General features: G+C 40.2%; 1 protein-coding gene across 2 annotated transcripts in view; it reads left to right on the top strand.

Annotated features, from left to right (window-relative positions):
* Window positions 1-8,754: 8,754 nt before the first annotated feature.
* GTF2F2 (general transcription factor IIF subunit 2) overlaps window positions 8,755-22,952 on the top strand; it is a 162,171-nt gene continuing 147,973 nt past the window's right edge. For both annotated transcript variants that reach the window (XR_014022614.1, XM_081298916.1), the window contains exon 1: window positions 8,755-9,007. Coding sequence is in view for 1 of the 2 variants with exons in the window: in XM_081298916.1 (XP_081155042.1) it covers window positions 8,942-9,007 (66 nt within the window). In the remaining variant the exon portion in view is untranslated. The remainder of the gene's footprint in view (window positions 9,008-22,952) is intronic.

The following is a 22,952-nucleotide window of genomic DNA, read 5'->3' as shown; positions in this document are numbered from 1 at the left end:
GCAGAAGAAGACCTGTTTCTCATATAAATAAAAGTTAATACTATTTTCAAGGGTCAATAAAGGAGCCATTTTGTAAAAAGGGCAAAGTTTCTTGTCTTACAAATCAATTTTTCCTTAAGCCTTTGAAAAGAGTTGCTTTAGAAATCTACCCTCTGAAGGAAAGGAAATGACATTTTAAAATAATAGCTTTAACTTTTCTTTTTTTTTCCCCCTGGCTGCTAACTGAAGGAGCTAGACCAAAGACAGTCTGCTTGGGAGTCCTGGCGCTTCTGAATAGGAAAGGAGGTTAGCCCTGTCTGTTCCTCCATTTCTTGCTTATCTTCCTTCTTTCTTTTGTTTTCCTCCCCATTTTCTTTTTTCCTGTCCAAGGTCCTATTAATGGAACTTAAAAGATAAAAACGTTTCTAGTTCCATGGCTGGTGGCAAATAGCAGCAAGTTTTAGCTTCATAATTATGGATGGACTTGTGCCATTTTTTTCTAGCTTTCCCTGAGGGCTATTGTTAGAGATATAATTTGGAATATACCCAGCCAATGCTTGACATGCTGTCAGAATCTCACTGTTTCTAAAATACTGTGAAATTTCCCAGTGATTTGTGGAGCAATTTTGAAAGTCAAGTCAGAGAATCTCTGAATCCTTACGGAGGGGAATCTGTAGCAAGCTGATGGGGGTGGCAGTGGGTGTTTAATGTATGTGTATATTCTTTTACTCCAATTTTAAGTAAGTAGGTTTCTGATCTTGAGGAAATGTTTCCCCTACTCTCTCTGATATCTGTCTTCATCTGCAAAGACACAAGATTCTATAACTACTATTATAAAAAAAATGGCCAGAGAAAAATAATTCAATCTGTAGTGAAGTCAGATTAAGAAAAATAAAACTTTAAAGCTGGAAGAGAATAAAAAATTTGTTTTATTTTGTTCACTGGTCCATTTCCAGTGCAATGAATATTCAATATAAATATTTATGAAATGAGAACATATGAATTAACCATGTTACTCTTTCCTACTTTACAGATGGGAAATCTGAAGTCAGCAGGATGAATGATCTACCTACAGTTTCACAGGAAATTGGGGGAGCTAGAATTCTAAACCAGGCTTCTTTGAATTTCCACGTACACAGGAATCACCTGGGGATGTTAAAATGCAGATTCCAATATAGTGAGTCTGGGCTAGGGCTCTAAATTCTGCGTTTTTAACAAAGCACAAAGTTGACTCTGTATTATTAGTCCAGAGACCACACTTTGAACAGCAAGTTTCCAAAATAGACATTTCAAATTTCTTCTTCTTCAAATACCTTCATTTTATTTATTTTTGTTTATGTGGTTCTGGGGATTGAACCGAGGGCCTTTCGGGTGCTAGGAAAGCTCTCTGCCACTGAGCCACAATCCCAGCCTTCAAATTTCTTATAAGTATTTCCATGTTAAAACGTACATAATTGGGTTTTCCTATGTAGCAGCTGTTTTGTTTTATTCATTAAAGTCGTGATTCAAAAATTGGATTGTTACGATTGGCCCTGTTGTGTTACAAATGAGGATTTGGGGACGGTATACCAAATGAACAGACTTTAGTTGCCAAGAGGCATTTAAAAAAGAGAGTTCTTAATCTGCTTCCAATTATGAAATTGTCATTTCTTTCACTCCCAACAGAACTTTGGCTGATTTAGGCCTCTCTGGGCAGATACTCCTAGAGGGAGTACATTTACTTTCATAGATATGTTTGCCTCTTGAGTTCTAAGAAGAGATTTCTAAAGAGTACAGAGAGGTGTTTCTGCAAGACCAATACTCCCACGCATTGACAGAGAGAGCCTTTATTAGTTATGTGAACTTTATGAAAAGCTTCATCTCTAGAAGGGTCCAAAGTGGTTAACTGGACCTAAGATTCAGAATGGAACCCCAGAGCCACTGGACTATGAGGTCACAAGAGTACTCTGTAAAACCACCCTTCTGAGATACTCCGATCTTCAGGTCTGGAGTGATCTATCCATAGCAACAGACCGAGTTAAAAATTACCTCTTTATGAGAGGGAGGGAATTGGATGGAAAGTTATTCTTGTTGCCATCTAGCCATGGGATTCATGTGACATCACCTGCACCACATTCTGTGTTTGAAGTGAGTCACAAGGTCTGACACCCATCAAGAGGAGAGAAACTAGGCTTCATATTTTGAAGAAAGAAGTGATCAGGGAATTGGGATAAATCACCTGATAGACACACCAATGGCAGTGGCAGTTGTCCAGGAAGATGGGCATTAACTCAAGTCTAATAGTGGCTTGTTGTATCATTCTGCAAGCAAGTACAGAATTATTGTCTTCATTTTTCTTGCTTGGTAGAATTAAAATAACACATAGATAGCTCATCTGTATTCAAGTAGTTCTATGGCAGGTGCAACATATTCACCCTAGTCCGCTTCTTCACATAAGAGGATATTGGTTAAATCTGTTTGATACAGAGAGGAAGTTTTATTCTAGCATTTGTCTCTTTACCACCTGCCAAACCCAGTACCACAACCAATGCAGAAAATCAGGATTTTAGGTGCACTTTGGAAAAACCACTGGTGATCTACATTTTAGTTTGAGAAAAGATAATGAGAGGAAGCCTCATAAAATTTAAAAAAGATAATGAATAAGCTGAGTCTAAAGAGTCACAGTAATTATTTCATTTAGAAGATGTTAAGAGAGGAGAAAAATCTATTGAAAACAAATCTGCAATTGAGTTAAATAAAAAAAACTCTCAATTATAACTTTTGTAAGACTAATGGTCAATTCCAATTCTTCATCTGGTTTCTTAGTAGCTAGTGGATTTATGATTTACAAAGAAGATGCTTGACCCCAGGGCAAGCAATTAGCATTCTTTTCACAACATAGCTTTCATTGCTGAAGGTCTTGGAAAGCTGCAAGGAATTGTAAAAGAATCAATATAACAAAAATCAATTTAAAATGTGATTTATATAACACTCTCTGGATTTTGGAAATAGGCAAATTCTTATTATCTTATTAATGAGGGGCACATAGGAACAAAGGAATGTAAAATGATAAGTAACTACTAATGGCTTTCTTTCCTACTATAGTTGTATCTGAGCCTTGAAGCCATAAAAATAAATAGCAATGGCGCAGAAACATTACTAATTACTATCTCCTCTCAGGAGTCATTTTATCTGATCAGTTCTGTTCTCACAAGTATTATGTGAATTTACTGGTCCTGAGACATTATAAGGAATGTGTCAACATGGGACAGCTAGTTATACAGCAGACTTGTGACCATTCCCGATTATTTCCACTTAGTGGCCAGCCCGTGAGGTATCTATGTCCATGGAGTTGAATGTGTATCCAAGCAAACCATCTAGCTGGTACTTGAATTCTTCTAGTTTAGCATTCAAGTAGTTGAATAAAAAAGATGGTGCCTTTTTGTCTGGATGCTTCTGTAGGCAAGGCAACAGAAATCCATTTTGTAAGAATAAAAACAATTAGACTATCAACCACATGGGAATTTGGGAGCTTCAATTGTAATGGGCCATGGAAGTTTTTCCTGATGAATGATCAAGCGATTTTTGGGAAAATCAAAACAAAGAAGACTATAGATTTGGAATGAAGGGATAAAGAAGATGTGAACATGGGCATCAGAGCATTACAAATGAATTGAGAGCTGATCTCCCTGGGGTATTCTTTCAGGGATCAGGATGCATTTTTTTTTAATATTTATTTTTTAGTTGTAATTGGACACAATATCTTTATTTATTTATTTTTATGTGGTGCTGAGAATTGAACCCAGGGTCTCGAACATACTAGGGGAGCACTCTACCACTGAGCCACAATCCCAGCCTTCTCAGGATGCATTTTTGAATCCAAGTACACATTGACCAACTACCCAGCCTTCACATGATGAAAGTCTCTCATGCATGCCTTCACTTAAGTTTTTATGCTATATCTCATGGGAACAATGACGTGAAAATTTCTCCAGAAAAGTAATAACAACTTTACAACCTCTGATGAATTACTAGGTCTGGTCAATGCTTATTAATGACTGCCTGTGTCACAGAAAGAATGAAGGAGGTTATGTGCCTCATGCTGGAAGTGCACAAGGCCACACATGAGTAAATTGTTTTTCCCCCCACTGAAATCAGACCTGAGTTTGATCATGCCTGGAAATCTAACTCATATGTTTAGAAAATACAAGGAAGGAAGAAAGTAACATCAAACATGAGACCCTAGGGAGTCAATCAGAAAAACCCAGAATGTAAAAAGCTGTACAGGACGAATAATCTAGTTTCTTTAACAATGGGGAAGAGCAAAGGATAGAGAGGAGGAGGTAAGGAACAGGAGGGGGAAGGAGAGAAGGTAGTGGAGAAGGGAATAGAACCAAGAGACATAAAAATCAACCAAATTGTATGGCCCTTGTTTGGATCTCAATCTAAACAGACTATAATTGCTTTTGTATATATACAAATGCATATATATTTATAATATATATTAATATATATACTATATGTACATATATGTATGTGTGTGCATATATATGTGTGTGGGTATGTGAATATATATATATATATATATATATATATATATATATATATTTTTTTTTTTTTTTTTAAGCTTTGACCAAGGTGATGAACAGTCTTTTTTGCATTTCCCCTTCTTTTCTACTGGCTGGAAAATGCAGACATTGTGGCCTACTGTGTAGACAGGACAACACACCAGAGATGATGAAATAGAAGATGGAAAGTCCCCACACCCTCAACAACTTTGTACAGCAGAGCTGCCATGTCAGCTGAGTTGTTTACACAGAGCAAAGTGAAAATTTTGCGGACAGAACTAAGGCAAGAGCTCTGCTTTTATAAATTGAAATTTCCTGGCTACCACCCACTGATATTTATCTAATATTTTCGCCTAACTCTGGATGAGGAAACTTTCCTGCCCCTGATGTTTGTGTATTTAGGTAAAAAGTCTTATCCATCAAAACGGGAGCTTTTTTCCCTTAGGAGAATGGTGGACATAATTCCTCATTGATATTCCGCCCGCGTGGCTTTTCTCGCTTTGAAATCTGAACAGTAGTGAGGATCCATCTGTTTAATATGGTATTTTAGGACTTACTGTTATTTGTGAATTTTATCTGGGCGTTTTGATTAGTGCTATTTTCTAACTATAATTTTATTTAATATATAAAGTATAATTTAAATGTTTTTGATAAACTATACACAAAAACAAATTGGATTTCATTACAGCAATGATAAATTAAATTTTCTCATGCTTTATTTAACACTTATGCCTACAGTAATCCCTAATGAGCAATTAAACTGACTTACTGAGAGTGAAGGTTTCTTGCAGGACACAGCAGCCATATGTTTGATCAGACACAAGGCATTTACAGAAGTAATTCAATAGAATCATGTCATCCATCAGGAAAATATATGCAGAGTCCTGTCTGGTCTCCCAGAAGGAGCCATGTTGTTGTATGTGTATGTTTTGTTTTATTGCACTGAGTTATCACTTGGTAGTTGGTACTATTTTGCTACAGCTAAGAATCACAAAGTTTTATCAATTCTACCTCCTAAATCTATCTCTGATATGTTCTGGATTCATCTGCTTCTCTTGATCTCTAATCCCATTTCCCTAATCCAAACCATTGTCCTCTCCCACTTGGATTAGTGCAATAAATACCTCACTTGGCTTCTTGGCTTCCATTCCAGTTCCCTCCAATACATTTTCTCCAAACCAACTAGAAGGATCTTTTAAAAATGTAAATCTGAGATGGGCACAGTGGTGCATGCCTGTAGGCCCAGAAACTCCAGAGGATCACAAGTTCAATACAAGCCTGGGCAATTAGTCTCAAAATAAAAAATGAGAAGGGCTGAGAATGTAGCTCAGTGTAGAGTGTCATTGGATTCAATCTCCAGTACCACACAAAAAAGTTAATGTGATTATTTAATACACAAATTTAAAGCTCTCCTTCCAGTCTACAAGTGCTGTGAACATGTCATTCAAATTCCCACAACTCACTTGTAACATATCTTCTAGTAGTGTTGCTGCTTCTACTTCAATGGCTACCTCATAGAATTGTAGAGTTCTGAATTTACAAGACATGAGGAAATTCTAGCTGTAAGTCAAATTTCTAGTAAGCTTTCTTCTCATGCTTCAGAACTTTGATGCTGGCCCCATCAGAATAAACTCTATTGATGCAGGATTAGAATAATGATTGTCAGATTTTGATATGCCTAAGAAATAATTGGGAACCTTGCTAAGATAACAATTTTCAGACCCATCTCTGGAAATTCTGATTTTGTTTACCTGGATAATGGCTCAGGTCTACATTTTTAGGGCATCCTTCAGAGAATGCTAATGCAGGCAGGAGGTACTAGACACAGAGAATACTCATTTAAAAATGGAGCATGTTTGGTAGTGGTTGGGATCTGTTTCTGTTGCAGTTAGTCTAGAAGACCCACAAAACAGGGTCTAGTATGCAGAGAGGGCTGCCTTAAGGTCTGAAGTCTTAAAGATGGAGTTGCAGCTTGATCTAAGCACTATTAGACTTATTGGAAAAGTTGTAGCCAGCAGTGAATTTTGGGCCCTGCCTCCTAGAATTGCATTTGTGCTTAAAAGACTTGATAAGAACTTGAGTAGTCAACCATGTGGGAGAGTAAGGAATTTGAAAGTACCTTTCTTAGGTACTGGCTTTTGGATATCATACTCCACTGTGAAGAAAACTAGGACTTGGTCTCAGTTCTTGGAAGTTATGGGGCTATATTGAGGAATAATAATACCTGCCCTAGTGAATTGTTACAAGGAATAAATGAGATGATATGCATAGAACACCTAGTCAAGTGTCTGGCATAAAGGTCTTAGCTAGGTGAAAGATCTGGCTGTAATGTCTATCATTTTCTGGATCTCCAGAATAAATTTACCAATCTGGCTCACAGAGGTCATGTCTTCCTCTTCTCTCACAGCTTTGTAAACATCCCTTCTCAAACCAGAAGGAGAAGAAGAAAGGACAGATAGATAGGGGAAGATTGTTCTTTGACCAACAGTATACAAGGATGAGGTGCTGAATAAATTGTTATTTATTTCCTTTTTAGAAAAAAATCATTTTCAAATCTTTACTTTTATTTTCTTCAATAGCTTCTTCTTTAGTGGGTTTTTAGTGGGTTTTTCTATCCCAATCTCTCATCCCCACATACTCATATTTTAAGGCCTTGCATGATCCATAGATAAAGGTCAAGTTCACAATCTTTTACTTTAAAGTTCAACCCTAGGGTATTCTAGGCTACTTTACTTCCCTTCTCTCATGGCCTTACATTTTAATTTATATTTTTTACTTGATAAAAATTTAAAACTGTTCCCTTCATCTGCTTGCTCTTTATAAATTTTAGGGCCTTTCCAAGCTGTTACACAAGAATGCAATCTTCCTTTTCAGGTCCCTCTTATTTTTCTTATTATTTTTGCCATCCGATCTCAAAGATCTGACAGCTTTTCTTGGCCTTATGCAGCACAGAAATAGAATTTTTTAAATTTTGTGCATGGCTCTCATGTGTGATTGAATAAATTACTTGCCATTTTTACAATACTTTACTGTTTGTTTCTTTCCAGTGAATGTTCATTCAACCAAAGTCTACTGAAATCTGACAATAGTCAAACACTGTGCTAGCCCTTCCACATATGAAATGAATAAACCACTATTTTTTAAATTTTAATTTGTTATATATGACAGCAGAATTCATTACAACTCATATTACACATATGGAGCCCAATTTTTCATATCTCTGGTTGTACACAAAGCACTATTTCTTATTCATCACTTATGACTCAATAAAGCTGGGTGGTGGTGGTGGAAAGCAGTATTTCTGCCTAGGAGGAGTTCATAGTCTAGAAGACAAAGGTAGACATGCATATGTTTACAGTGCAGTATGCTATTGAACTTCTTTTGGGAGAGATGATAAAAGGTCTCATAGGAAGTAACATTTGCATTAGTAACATTTTCATTAGTCAAAAGTAGAAGTTTACCAACCAAAGGAGAAGGATGAGAGTGAGGGAAAGGATGAGACAATTCATTGGAGGGAAAGGGAGACCTCTGCAGAGTCACTCTGCCCAGATCTGAAGTGACTGAGAAAGATCCTGATGAGTTAGAGAGGTGGATGGATTTGGTGCGGTTGTATGTGCACCACAGTGAATACAAAGGGAACAAACAGAGAGGGCTCAGTTGAAACAGAAGTTTGACTTTATTTTAGAAGGAAGAGGAGAAAGAAGAAAAGGCTTAAGCACGGAAGTTAAAGAATCAGTTTCGTCTCTTTCATGTTGTATTGTTACAGATCCAATTATGTAGTATCCAGATTTTGGAGTTTGAAAGAGATGTGCTCTTCTTGCTTAATCAGAAGAGCTTGGGCGCAGCCTCTGAGTTGAGACACCACTTTCTTTTCAAGTTTATAAGTGGCATGTTTTCAATATACCCAGGGTTACTCTGCCGACCCAATGTGGATTTGTGCTTCAAGAGCTTTGACAGAGTGCCAATCTATTACCACCTCCTTGTCATTCAGACGTTCGCTCTCTTTGGCTCGGATTTTTGTCTCTTCGAACCCCATTTTTCCGTTTTGACATTATTTTTCTTAATTTATGCAGAACTTGTCTTTAATTGCATTGCAGCCGTTTTGGCTTTTTCTACGCTACTTTTAAATCACCCAAAAGCACACCGCCAGCAGCCACGCCCACCTAAGAAATTGCGGGAGCATGAAGTTTGTTCACAGCAGCGCGCCGTACTGACGTAGCAGTGCGCAGGCGCGGTTGCCGGTTCCCAGCGGCGCGTTCCTTTCTCCAGGTTCCCGGTATCCTAGTAAGAGAGGGACCCCGGCTTCTCTCCTTCTACTTTCTACCGCTTTTCGCCCTTTGCTTCCACACTCGCCCCGCAGCTCCAGCTCTCCAGGCCGCTGCTTCAGCCCGCTCGCTTCCACCCGCGACAGACCTATGGCCGAGCGCGGGGAACTCGACTTAACCGGCGCCAAGCAGAACACCGGCGTGTGGTTGGTCAAGGTAATAATGTTGGCTAGTCTCCTACCTGCGCTCCTCCTGGGAGAAGTAGTTTAAGAAACTTGAGAACGTCCAGGTCCGTGCGCCTCTTAAAGTTCTTGTACAGCCATCTCCTCAGAGCGTCTTTGAACCTTTGCCTCCGTCTGTTTGACTTATCTCACAGCTCTATAAGTGTGACTTAAAATGATGGAGTAAACGGACATTTCTGTCTCCATCTGCCTATTAAGTGGAGGAGAGTCATTAGGGATGTCTCCCTTGCCCACTGAAATAAAGAGCTTGAGAAAATGTTGGGACTTGCAACGATACATTTGTGTTGGGAGCACAGTAAATGCCCAATAAGTGTTTGCCTTACAGAATTCATATGAATGGATAGACTGTATCATATGGAGAGGGGCAGAAAAGCCAGACTGAAAATAAATGTTAATGGTATGTCCTGGAAAACAAAGGAGACCCTAGAACAAAAGGATAGTATAAATAAAGGTTTGAGGTCATACATAAGCCTGTTTTGGAGAGTTTTGAGTAGGGTAGGGTGCAAAAATTTATTTGAGAAAAGAAATAAGTTTTGCATTGTGCAGTACAATTTAAAGGCAAGGGTAACTAGAGTCAGAATTAGAAAAAATTCACAGCATCATGGGTATATGCTAATGAAGCCTGAAGAGTTTTGAATAGCCTGAAACTTTTCCAGTAAAGTTGTTAGAATTTGGTGGCAACTTTTACTGGAAAGACTTTAATTCATAGACTTTAATACATAGCCAGTGATTTGTTCTCATTTTAAAAAGGTATTTGTGATATTTTTTGTTTCCAACCTCATTGCTTTTGCAAGCTATGTTTCTTTTTCTAATCCTGTGTATCAAAGAAAAAAACAGACTTGCAAATATATATTTCCAGAGTGTGAAGTCAATGTGTTGGCTATTTTCTCTTTCTGGCCTGTTCTTGTTCTCCAACAATCTTATTTCTGAGAGAAAATAAGAATTGCTGATAAATACTTTCTATTTTAGGACTGGAAATGTAGCTCAGTGGTAGAATACTTACCTAGCACAGTGTGAGACTATGGGTTCAATTCCCAGCACCAGGATAACAAAAACCCCAAAACAAAAACAAAGTAAAACAAAACAAAAAAATGAAAAAAAAAACAATTTTTTTTTTTTTGGTTCCCAAGTCCATCCATGTTCTCTCTTTATTTAACAAGTTTTAATTCTGTACTAGTTAAAGGAGTCCCTAAAACAGTGGGGTTTGACTTAGATATCTGTCAGGTTGAGATTATTTCATTTTCCCTAAGATTAGTATTCAGTGTGATTTCTGTGCCTATATCTTAATCATACATAGATTTTTTAAAATTAGAGGAGTAAAGTATATGAATCTGTACATCAAATAATAATTTCATTTTCAGCTTTCTTTGAGTGATATTAAACTGTAACATATTGCTTACAAAGTGTATCTGCATTCTCATCTGATCAGATTTGTGAATGTAAGTACGTACTGATTTCAAGCATTTTTTTAAAAAATTTTATTATCTTTTAATGCGGAGTAATATTCCATTGTGTATATATACCACAGTTTCTTTTTTTAAAATTCTGATTTGTTATATATGACAGTGGAATGTATTATAATTCATATTATACATATACAGCATGATTTTTCATATCTTTGGTTGTATACAAGGTATATTCATAACCATTCATGTCTTCATACTTGTACTTTGGATAATGATGTCCATCTCATTCCACCCTAATTTCTAACCCCATGCCCTTCCCTTCCCCTCCCACCCCTTTGCCTTATCTAGAGTTTGTCTCTTCTCCCAGTTCCCCCTTCTTACCCCATTATGAATCAGTCTGATGCTGGTTGTTTTAATGAATCATCATAATAGCCATTATTTATCAGGTGGTTAGTATATGCCCAGTACTGTTAAAACACTTTATGAACTAGATTTCTAAAGTCATGTTTGTTGAGATATAATTTATATATGGTACAATTTGCCATATTTAGTTTTATAGTTATATGAATTTTGAGAACATAAATATAAAAAATGGCTACATATATATGGATATATACTACTACAGTCAACATACAGAACATGTTACCTTGTTCTCCTTTACTACTTCTTTTTTTTAAACAAATAGATAAATTAATTTTAATATATTTTCATTTAACCCAATGGATTACCAACATAATTTGCAAATAAAATAATTGTAAGATATTTCATGTTCGTTTTGTTTGTCCTAGTAATTCTTTGGATTCTAATGTATAATTGTAATTAAGTAATTGTTAGTAAGATATTTTATGTTCATTTTGTTTGCCCTAGTAATTCTTTGGATTCTAATGTCTATTTAATGCATAGCATAATCTCAATTCAGACTAGACACATTTCAAATACTCAGTAGCCTCAAGTAAGGCAATGGCTGCCTTATTGGCTTCTTCATCTTTCACCTTTTAGTGAGGCATGCTGTAGGCTGCATGATAAGTTCCCTTGTTATGTGATTTTTTTTTTAATGATTTAATACATTAACCTCAAGATACAATTCTTAATATTTATTTATTTATTTATTTTTAGTTTTCGGTGGACACAACATCTTTGTTTGTATGCTGAGGATCGAACCCGGGCCGCACACATGCCAGGCGAGCGCACTACTGCTTGAGCCACATCCCCAGCCCGTTATGTGATTTCTTGTTGAGTTCCATCAGAAAGGGACACCAAAGAGATGAACTTAGAATATACAAGAGTAGAGTGAGGTTCCTTTATTCCTCCCTGTAAGACTTTTATTAGACTGTGAGTTGGTTTCTTCATGCTTTTGGTGGGAATTACTTAAGTTAGTTCACCTTCTCCAACAAGGTTTTCATAATGGCTCTCTTCTTTTACCTACCTCTCTAAGTCTACAGAAGGAAAGGCGCTTCACAAAATTTGTTGGTTTCCTTCAATTTGCCCTTACCTTTATAAATACCTTATTAAACAATTTTTACCTTGATTGATCTTTTTCATCTTGAATCTTGAATAATAGTTTTTTAATTATAAGAAAGTAAAATATACCTCATCTTATGTCACAGACAATGTATATACACATACCAGATTAATAATATAACAAAATATAACATAAAATACTAAACTTTTTAAAGAAAATATTTGTGTAACTTTGTGAAGAGAAATGGAAAACTAAAATTACAAAATAAACAAAAACCTGAAAAATTAGATGATATTGTAGTTAAAATTTTTATGTGTAAAAATTTAATCAAAAAGGGTTGAAAGAGACATGAATTATGTTACTGGTCATTTTGCTTATTTTTGGTATTTAGCTTGACTTGGTTTCTCCTTTGGTTGGCTTTTCCTTTATTGTAGTTCTTCTTTGCAGATTATCATTCATGTTTTTCATTTCTTCCTCATGGAATATTTTGCCAAGAATGTTCTGTAGTGTAGGCTTTCTTGCTGTAAATTCTTTGAGCTTTTGTTTATCATGGAAGTTTTTTATTTCATCGTCAAATTTGAAGCTTAATTTTGCTGGATATAAGGTTCTTGGTTGACATCCATTATCTTTTAGAGTTTTGGTATATGTTGTTCCAGGATCTCCTGGCTTTTAGAGTCTGGGTTGAAAAATCTGCTGAGATCTGAATTGATCTTCCCTTAAGGTAATCTGATTGTTTTCTCTTTAAAATTCTATCCTTATTCTGTATGCTAGGCATTTTCATTAGAATGTGTCTTGTTGTAGATCTGTTGTAATTTTGTACATTTGGTGTCCTATACGCCTCTTGTATTTTGAGATTGATTTTCCAATGCATTCTTTGTGCTTGGGAAATTTTCTGATATTATTTCATTGAAGAGATTGTGCATTCCTTTGGTTTGAGTCTCTGAACCTTCCTCTAACCCCCAAAATCTTAAATTTGGTCTTTTGATGGTGTCCCATAATTCATGGATGTTCTGTTCGTAGTTTCTTACCATCTTCACTGTGAGGTCAACTTTCTTTTCTTTTCTTCTTTTTTTTTTTTTAAAGAGAGAGTGAGAGAGGGGAGAGAGAGAGAGAGAGAGAGAGAGAGAGAGAGAGAGAGAGAGAGAGAGAATGAGAGAATTTTTAATATTTATTTTTTAGTTCTCGGTGGACACAACATCTTTGTTGGTATGTGGTGCTGAGGATCGAACCCGGGCCGCACGCATGCCAGGCGAGCGCGCTACCGCTTGAGCCACATCCCCAGCCCCTCAACTTTATTTTCAAGATTGTATATTTTGCCTTCATTGTCTGGGGTTCTGACTTCCAAGTGGTCTAGTCTTCTGGTGATGCTATCTGTTGAGTTTTTTAATTGGCTTATTGTTTTTCATTTCAAGGATTTCTGTGTTTTTTTTTTTCAGTATCTCTATCTCTTGAAGTAATCTCTTGCAATCTGTATTTGCTCTCTTATCTCTTTGTTGGTGTGATCAATTTTTGCCTGTATCTGCTCACTTAGGTCGTTCTTTAATTCTAAAATCATTTTAGTTGTGTATATTCTGAAGTCCTTCTCTGACATTTCATCTACTGTGCTATCTATGGATTTTATTGTTGTAGTAGCTTGGTTTGTTTGGGGCACTTTCCTCCCTTGTTTTTTCATGTCTCTGTGTCTTTCTCTCTTGTAGTATAGATCCGAGGTATTACAGCTTCTGCCATATTGTCTTATCCCTGTAGGTTACCAATACCTCACTTTTAAGGGAGAGATCAATATTACAGCACTCATTGTATCCATCATGCAGCCATATATCAGTTAGCTTCTATTTTTACATTTACAATTTGTCATTTGTCATTAAAATCAGAAATGAGTTATCTGGGGATATCTCACAGGTAAATCTGGGCAATTGTGTGGATCCTGCAAGGTTGGGAGCTGTGGTGGGATTGTCCTCTGGAGGGCTTGTCGCTTGTTTTAACCTAGAAATATGAATCCAGGGAGTTAGTTTTTTCCTTCCTGTTGGAGTTTTGCAGCATTGGGTGTACACAGGACTACCTGTAATGGCCCTTCCCATTTTGGGGTTAGGGGGGATCTTTCCCCTGGGGAAGAAAAGTAGACCCATTCTCCTGGTTTGAGCGGAAAGGAGGCAGTTGAGTTCTCTGGATCCAGAAGCAATCTTGTTGCTTCCATAGCTCAGAGCGCATAAGGAAGAGGAGGGGAAGAGCATATTGGTTGGGGAGGGGCCAAGGCTCTGGTGAGATTCTTGGGGGGAGAAGGGGATGACCATACATTATCTCAAAGAGGGAAGCAAGGGATGACTTTTTTTGGTAAAGCCCTCATGTGTAGTAGGGCAAGAGGGAGGAGTTTAACCCAATCTAAATGAGTCTCTAAAGATAGTTTTGTTATGATGTCTTTCATTGTGCGGTTGGCTCTCTCAACCTTACCTGAGGCTTGGGAGCGATAGGGAGAATGAAGGTGCCATGGGATGGACAATGTCTTTGCCACATTCTGGGTTACTTGAGAGACAAACTCAGGCCCGTTGTCAGATTGGATTGAAGCGGGCATCCCAAACTGAGGGATTACTTTAGTTAGGAGGATGTTAGCAACTGTGGTGGCCCGCTTATTTGAGGTGGGGAAGGCCTCTACCCAACCCGAGAATGTGTCTATTAAAACTAGTATGTATTTGAAGATTTTTACTCTGGGCATGTTGGTAAAGCCAATCTGCCCCCGGGAATATGGCCCCTAGCCTGATGAGAAGGGAAGGTTCCGGGTTTTAAAGATGTATTGGAATTCACTCTTTTGTATATCTGGCATGAGGCTGTGATTTGCTGTATCACTTCTTTATCCTGGGGAGTCAGAGTAAAGAAAGAGTGGAGAAAGGCTTTGAAAGTTTGAGGACTGGTGTGGAAAATGGAGTGGAGGTAAGTAAAGAGGACATGTTTAGGTGGGTCTCCGTTATTGGGTAATGATGGAGAGCACGTGGCAATGAGAGATGCAATGGGGTCTGAAAGGGCGGCTGACCTGGCTGCCTGATCTGCTTTTGAATTTCCCTGTGTGACCGGGGACGAGTCATTTTGGTGTGATCTGCAATGGACAACTCCAAGATTTTTAGGAAGCTGGGAGGCTTGTAATAGCTGGGTGATGTATGTGGAATTGGTTATAGAGGTGCCCTTTGAGTTCAGGAGACCTCTCTCCTTCCAAAATGCTGCATGAGATAAAAGAATGTGGAAAATATATTTGGAATCAGTATAAAGTATAAGATTTTTCCTTGCTGCCAATTCGCAGGCTCGAGTTGTAGCTACCAGTCAGCCTGTTGCTTGGTGGTATTTGCAGGCAGGGGATTGGCTTCTATTACTCATGATAGGGACACTATGGCATATCCAGCTTTTCTGATCCCCTCATGCATAAAGGAGCTGCCATCAGTGAACCAGGTATAATCAGATTGGTCTAGAGGTCCCTCAGTGATATTAATTGGGCATGGGAGGAAGTTTTCTAGAATTTCCCTGCATTTATGTATTGGGGACTGTGTTTAACCTTGAGCCTGAATGGGTAACAGAGTTGCCGGGTTGAGAGGGGAGCAGGTTTGGAAGGACATGGAGGAGTCGTAGAGGAAAGAGACCAAGAGAGAGAATTCGACAGGGAGGGAGGGTTTGCAGTCCTTTGTATGTTAGCAAGTCCTTGAGGTGATGAGGGGAGGTGACAGTGATTTGGGCTCCAAAGGTAAGCTTTTGTGATTCCTTTAATAAAACATAGGAGGCTGCTAGGGCTTGGAGACAAGGAGCCCATTCCCCAGGCAGTTGGATCTGTTTCGAAAGGTATGCCACCAGAGCAAAGGTGGACCCATACATTTGTCCCAGAACCCCCAAGCCTTGCCCTTTGTTTTCATGAACATAGAGAGTAAAAGGCCTGGGCTGGGGATGTGGCTCAAGCGGTAGCGCGCTCGCCTGGCATGCGTGCGGCCCGGGTTCGATCCTCAGCACCACATACAAACAAAGATGTTGTGTCCGCCGAGAACTAAAAAATAAATATTAAAAAATTCTCTCTCTCTCTCTCTCTCTCTCCCCCCCCCCCTCACTCTCTCTTTAAAAAAAAAAAGAGAGTAAAAGGCCTATTAACATCTAGCAGGTGTAGAGCGGGTGCTTGTAAGAGGGCCTTCTGGAGGGTTCTGAAATGTGGTACTGCTGAAAGTAACAAGGGCTCATGCTTGTTCCCCTTTGCTAGATCATATAATGGTTTGGCAAGTAATGAGTAATTTGGTACCCATGCCCTAAAATAGCCTGCCAGACCCAGGAACGAGAGAATCTCCTCTTTAGTTTTTGGTACTGGAAGGCTTTCAATAAGGCCTTTTCTATCGGTTGTGATAGCTTTCTTTCCTGGGGAAATGTGGAACCCTAAGTAAACAACCTCAGAGAGAGTGAGAGAGCTGCACCTTTTGCGGAGAAACCCTATATCCTCAGTGAGCAAGAAAATTCAGAATGGTAGCTGTGTCCGACTTTGAGGTTTCTAATGAGGGACTTCAGAGGAGGAGGTCATCAACATATTGTAGGAGGGTTGAGTCGGGGCATAGAGGGAAAAAATCCTCAAGCTCTCCAGCGAGGACTTGTCCAAAAATATGTGGGCTGTCTTGAAACCCCTGAGGCAAGGCAGTCCAGGTAAACTGTCGGGAATGTCTAGTTTCTGTATTAGTCCAGGTGAAGGCAAATATGTCTTGGGAAGAGACAGATAGTGGAATCGAAAAGAAGGCATCTTTAAGATCAATAACTGAAAAACAGTTGGAGTTTGCAGGAATGGAGGAAAGGATAATATAAGGGTTTGGAACCAGGGGATGTATGGGACTGGTTGAAGAATTTATTAACCTTAAGTCCTGCACCAAACAGTATGTTCCATTAGGCTTTTTTACTGCTAAAATTGGGGTATTGAATGGAGAGTGTGTGGGACGGAGGAACCCCTTTCTTAGTAAGCTCTGAACGATTGGCTTTAGGCCCTTAAGACTGGCAGTTGGCAGCGGATATTGAGCCTGGTTTGGGAAGTGGTTAGGGTCTTTAAGATGCACTTCCATGGGAGAGCAATTTGCAGAGGATGGGGTTTCAGTATCCCATACAATTGGATCTACCATTTTACAGGGGAGGGGAAAATGTGTGTTCTGGTGATCGCTGGGGTCTCCACACCAGACACAAGGGGGTAAAGTTTCTTCTTCATCGGGGAGTAAAGCCATGACGAAGATATAAGTAGGGGAGGACAATAAGGGTAAGGTTATGGGGGCCTTCAAGATAATATATCTCTTTCCCCTCAAGGGGACCAGACACTAAGGCATAACCAAAAAATGGTGTGAAAAGAACTCAGATAAGGAGCACGTGAGGGGAGGAGTTCTGCGCGGGATGATGGTTTGACCTCCTACCCTGAAAATAGGAGATTCAGAGGGATAGGTAGTTCCCCAAAACTCTCTCGGAACGGAGAATGTGGCCCCGGTGCCTACCAAAAAGTTTATGGGACGCCCATCCACTCAGATAACCACCCTGGGTTCCTGCTTGGTGATTGAATAGTTCGGGACAGAAGACCCAGGGCCCCCTCAATCCTTGGCTGCTAGGCCCAGCAAGTCACTGGCGGGGTGACTGACCTCAGCTCCCCTCCGGGAATTGGGGCAGCCCGATCCCCAGTGGCCAGGATGTCTGCATCTGGGGCACAGTCTGGGTGGTGTCCTGGGGTTAGGGCAAGCTCTAGCCCAATGTCCTTCATCACCACACTTAAAGCAGGGCCCAGGGGGTTCTCGTTGGGGGGATTGTTGTCTCCCCCTTTCCATAGGTTGGAAGGAGCCGTGTAACACCTGGGCCAACATCTGGCATTTTTGGCGTTTTGCTCTTTCATCTCTGTTGTGATAGACCTTGAAGGCCATGGCCAACACCTCAGTCTGAGCAGTCAAGGGTCCCCTCTCTAATTTTTTTAGCTTTGCCCGGTCGGGGTAGCTTTGTGAGAAAAAAATAGGTCATAAGAAGTTGCCTCCCGGGCTGGGGATGTGGCTCAAGCGGTAGCGCGCTCGCCTGGCATGCGTGCGGCCCGGGTTCGATCCTCAGCACCACATACCAACAAAGATGTTGTGTCCGCCGAAAACTAAAAAATAAATATTAAAAATTCTCTCTCTCTCTCTCTCTCTCTCTCTCTCTCTCTCTCTCCTCTCACTCTCTCTTAAAAAAAAAAAAAAAAAAAAAAAGAAGTTGCCTCCCATCTGGGGATTCAGGGTCCAAATTAGTGTACTGAAGGGGAGCCTTTGTTAGTCAGTCTAGGAAGGCTGAGGCATTTTCATTTTTCTCCTGGACGACTTCCTGGAGTTTATCAAAGTTAATAGCCTTTTGTGCTGCCGCCTTTAGGCCAGCTATCAGACAGGTAATAAGGTGATCCCTATGTCCCAGGTCTTGGAGGTCATTATAATCCCAATGGGGGTCTTGGTCTGGAACCGCCTGGGCCCCTAAGGGATGGTGGGCATTAGTCTGATGAACCTGGTCTGCATAGGCCCTAACCTGGTCCCAGACCTTCTCCTTTCTTCAGGGAGGAGAGTATTGCAGATACTCTGCAAATAGAATCATATAGAGATCATGAAAGGTGAGAAACTCTTTTTTTTTTTAATTTATTTTTTAGTTCTCGGCGGACACAACATCTTTGTTGGTATGTGGTGCTGAGAATTGAACCCAGGCCGCACGCATGCCAGGCGAGCGCGCTACCGCTTGAGCCACATCCCCAGCCCCTGAAACTCTTTAATATAAGAGACAGAGTTTGCAGTGTAAGATCCCAATTTTTTTTCTACTTGGGAAAGGTCAAGCATAGAAAAAGGAACATAAACCCTTAAAATCCCAGCCCGGCAACCTCCTGAAGGGAGTTTGAGTTAGGTGATGAGATGTGGTGACTTGTGGGTTAGGTGCTGTATTATTAGTGTGTGAACCGGTGGCTGAACGGGTGGCGGGTGGACCAAACTGAGGTGGAGGGACTGGGACGGAAGGAACCGAAGTGGGAGGAGTTTGTGCGGAAGTATCAAGGAAGAGGAGTGTCCGAAGAAGAAGCTACAGATGTAGAAGAAGGGGAAGTGGGAGGAGGTGAAAGTGGGGAAAGCGGGGCTGACGGCAGGGGAGAGCAGTATGGAGGTGGTTCATCAGCTGGGTCAAAAGTGGAGGTGGAGAGCAGAGAAGAGGAAGGAGGAGGAGAAGGTGTGGAGGCAGAGAGTGGAGAAGAGGAGAAAGGAGGTTTGAGAGCAAGGAGTAGCTATTGAGGCTTGCATTGGGTGCAGAGATTTGGATGAGATCGAAGCAAGGAAAAAGCCTCCACATAAGGAATCCCGTTCCACTTCTTTGATCGCTCACAGTAATTAAAAGATCCTGGAGTGCAATCTGTATATGGGGTAAAAATGGGAGTTCATAACCCACTTGAATTAAATGTATGAAATATGATATGTCAAGAACTATGTAATGTTTTGAACAACCAATTAAAAAAAAAAAAAAAGATCCCGGAGTAAATTGGGATCCAGAGACCCACACGTGAACGGAGGATCAAGTGGGCGTCCCCAAAATGATTGACCGCCGTGAGGAAATATAGAGAGCACTAATCCTGCATCCCAGGCAGTCGATTCCCAGAGGGTGTCCTAGCAGAGCGCCCAGGGTCCACCGTGACCCTGATGGGTCTGGGTGGGGTGCATTCCCCCCCCAAAACACCCGGAGGGATTGCTGGACACTCAACTGCCAATTCCCTCGTTCTGGTGAGTTAAGGTTCAGGCGCTCATGGGGTGGGGGAACTCACCAATCTGCAGGCCGGTGGTGGGTGTCAGGCAGGCGATCAGAGGAGTGGACTGCGCCAGGAAAGATTGGGCTCAGAGTTTGGGAATGGGGTTTCGCCTTGAGCGATGGGGATCCCTGTCCCAGGTTTCGGCACCAATATAAAGGACAATGGAAAAGCTCCATAAACTCAACAAGCCAAAACAACCATTTACCTGTCCGAGATTTTATTAGCAGGACCGTAGTGGTCAGCTGCAGAAGAGGAGGGAGGAGAGAGAGAGAGAGAGAGAGAGAGAGAGAGAAGAGAGGGGGGAGAGAGAGAGGAAAGGGGGAAGAGGGGGAGAGAGAGAGGAGGGGGGAGAGGGAGGAGAGGGAGTAAGAAAAGAATAAGAGAACCAACAGGAACAGGGTATTGATATTTATAGGCTTAACACAGGATGAGGAGAAGCAAGGCGAGTGGGCTGTTACTTCTTCATTGGCTGAGAGTTTACGCCACTTCAGGGATTGGAGGTGCGCCATTCAAAGTTCTCCCCATTCACAGGGATTGGAGGTGATGGTTCGCGCACCTTCAGTGCATCATGGACCTGAGCTCCCGGAAGAGAAGCACTCCCGGCGCCATCTTTACCAACAGATTCTGAGATGGAGATTAGCATGCCAGGTTTTATTAGGGAGTGCTCTTGGAGTTCACACTTCTGAAAAGCAGCATTGGGCAGAGGTTGTAGTACAGCCTCAGTGAGGGCCAAGGCTGATTCCACAGGATGCCTCTAGAGCTGCCCTGAGTCGTCATGAACTGTACCTCATGCTCACCGATTTTTGGATGTGGTGGTTTGCTCTGAGAGGACAGCATGACCTTGGGCAAGGGGCTTTTTTCAGTGAATGACTGTGTGTGTGTGTGTGTGTGTGTGTGTGTGTGTGAGAGAGAGAGAGAGAGAGAGAGAGAGATTGAGAATTGAACCCAGGGCCATGAGCATGCTAAACAAACAGTCTGCCACTGAGCTACATCCCAGGGCAGACTATTTTAAAAATGCTAACAATAAAGAGCTATCTGCTGGCCACATTCCCAGCAGTTGGGGGAATAGGCCTTCAGTGCTAAAGGGATGTGCTAAATATGGATGTCAAGTTGCAGTGTCCACTACAGTGCCCCTAAATTGGTTTTACTCTGGGAGAAATAAGACTTTGATGAGTAGTAGTTGGGGGAACTAGCTATTTGATGAAACAGAGTTGCCAAAGCAGCTTAGGAGAGTAAGGGCCAAATATATCACCTTATAGAAGTAGGTACAGATGGCCAACATGAAGAATTTTCTCAATGAGTTTTGATATAAGAGGGGCAGAGAAATGGGACAGTGGGTGAAAAGGATTGTCAAGTCTTCCCTTAGTAGGTGTGTGATTTTGAGCAATTAGTTAATCTTTCTGTTCCTCATTTTCCTAGCTTATAAAAATGGAAAAAATAATAGGATTATGTATTAAATAGTTAATATATTTAAAAGCATTTAGAAGAGTGCTTGTCATTTAATGTATTAGTTATCTACTGCTGTGTAACTTATCACCATACATTTCATAGTTTTAAACACATATTAATTATTTCACAGTTTGTGTGGATCAGGAGTCCTGACATGCTCTTAGTTTGGTCTTCTGCTTCGCAGTCTCTGACAGATACAAAGTGTTAGCCATTGCCATATTCTCACATGAAGTCTTGATTAGAGAAGGATCTTTCCAAGTTCATGTAGCTGTTGGCCACATGAACAACAACCTCTGGGTTGTTGGGCCTAGAGTCATAATTCTTAGCTTGCATTTGGCTAGAGCCTGCTCCTAGTTGTTTTTTTTCCCCCTGCCATGTGGACCTCTCCAACAGGGCAGCTTGCATAATCAAGGCATGCAAAGTGAGAAAACAGTGAGAGAAGCAAGACAGAAAGCACAGTTGTAATGTAACCCAATCAGAGAAATGACATCCCATCTTTTGCCATGTGTTTCAGGTCTATAAGGAAAATGGATTACACAAGTGTGTGATATCAGCACAGGGGAGTCATTGTGAACCAACATAGAGTCTTTCTGCCACATTTAGAAATGGATTACACAAGTGTATGATATCAGCACAGCTCGCATATTGTGAGCCATCTTACAGTCTTTCTGCCACATTTAGTGTGTACTGTTAGCTGCTATCATTATTCTGATGGAAATGAAAAGGTAGAATTGAAGGAAAGATGTCCTTGATTAGACAATGGGAAGAGAGATGGATGTGCACAAGTAGAGGGATTGGCCATAGTTTATCTGTTGTTTTAAAATGGGGAAAGCAGCATAAAAATACCTGTGGCTAAATGGTAGACTCAGCTGTTTTCTTTTGTCTTTCCTTTGTGGAAGAGGAAGTTAGATTATCAGCATGGAGGGAGGGGAAAGAAAGAGGTGTTGTAGGTTTAAGAAGTGAACTTTGGAATCATCTGGAGTTTGGGAGTGAATTGACTAGGGAGATGAGTTTAATTTGCCAGACATCACCCAGGGATTAATGTCATGTATTTAAAGTGAGACCAGTTAGCAGGATTATGTTTCTTCAGCTGCTCAGATGCAAATGTGGAAAGATGATAAGGCTTTAATAAGGATTAAGGTTCTGCCAGGGTATTTGGTGGAGGGAGCATGGAAGGAAATGTTTATAATTATAATGATTGGCCATGAAATCGAGGCCCCTTAAAGAGGGAAGTGAGGCTTAAGCAGATGGGGAACAGTGAGAAGATGTTAATGAATTGAAAAGATGGAAGAATTATTGGACACAAAGTACTGAGGAAAGAGCTGAGAAGTTAGGAGATCATGATCATATTGGTTGCTTGAAATACAGGATAAGGAAGGGATACTTGAAATGCAGATTATGGAAAGCCTTAGGTATCTGGAAATAGGGTTTATTTGAACCATTGCCTAGGAGTATGATAAAGAAAAGACACCATCTTATCCCTGACGTCTTTACTAGGGAATATGGCTTATGATTAGTAGAGTGGACTGCTTCTAGATAAGGCAGTTTTCCTTTTGCATTGGAGTAATTAGTGTGAAGGTTCGCTGGAGTTAAAAATCAAAGACAAAGTAAGAAGCAAGAACTTACTTGTGAGGTAGTATGTCAAGATTTGAGGCTATAAGGTAATAATTTATATAGTCCAAGAATTTAAAGATTTTATTTGACTTTGAACAGTACTTGTATAGATCTTGTATTTAGTTGTGAACATTTGCTTCCTCGTCTTTTTTGTTTCCTCATTTATTTTTATTAAAATTTTAAGCAAATACATAAAAACAAAGATTATAGATATTAT

The sequence above is a fragment of the Spermophilus citellus genome, assembly GCF_964194105.1.
Source record: "Spermophilus citellus genome assembly, chromosome: 1".
Classification (NCBI taxonomy): Eukaryota; Metazoa; Chordata; class Mammalia; order Rodentia; family Sciuridae; genus Spermophilus; species Spermophilus citellus.
Note: the sequence above shows the minus strand (reverse complement) of the source record. Positions and strands in the feature narration are given on the sequence as shown.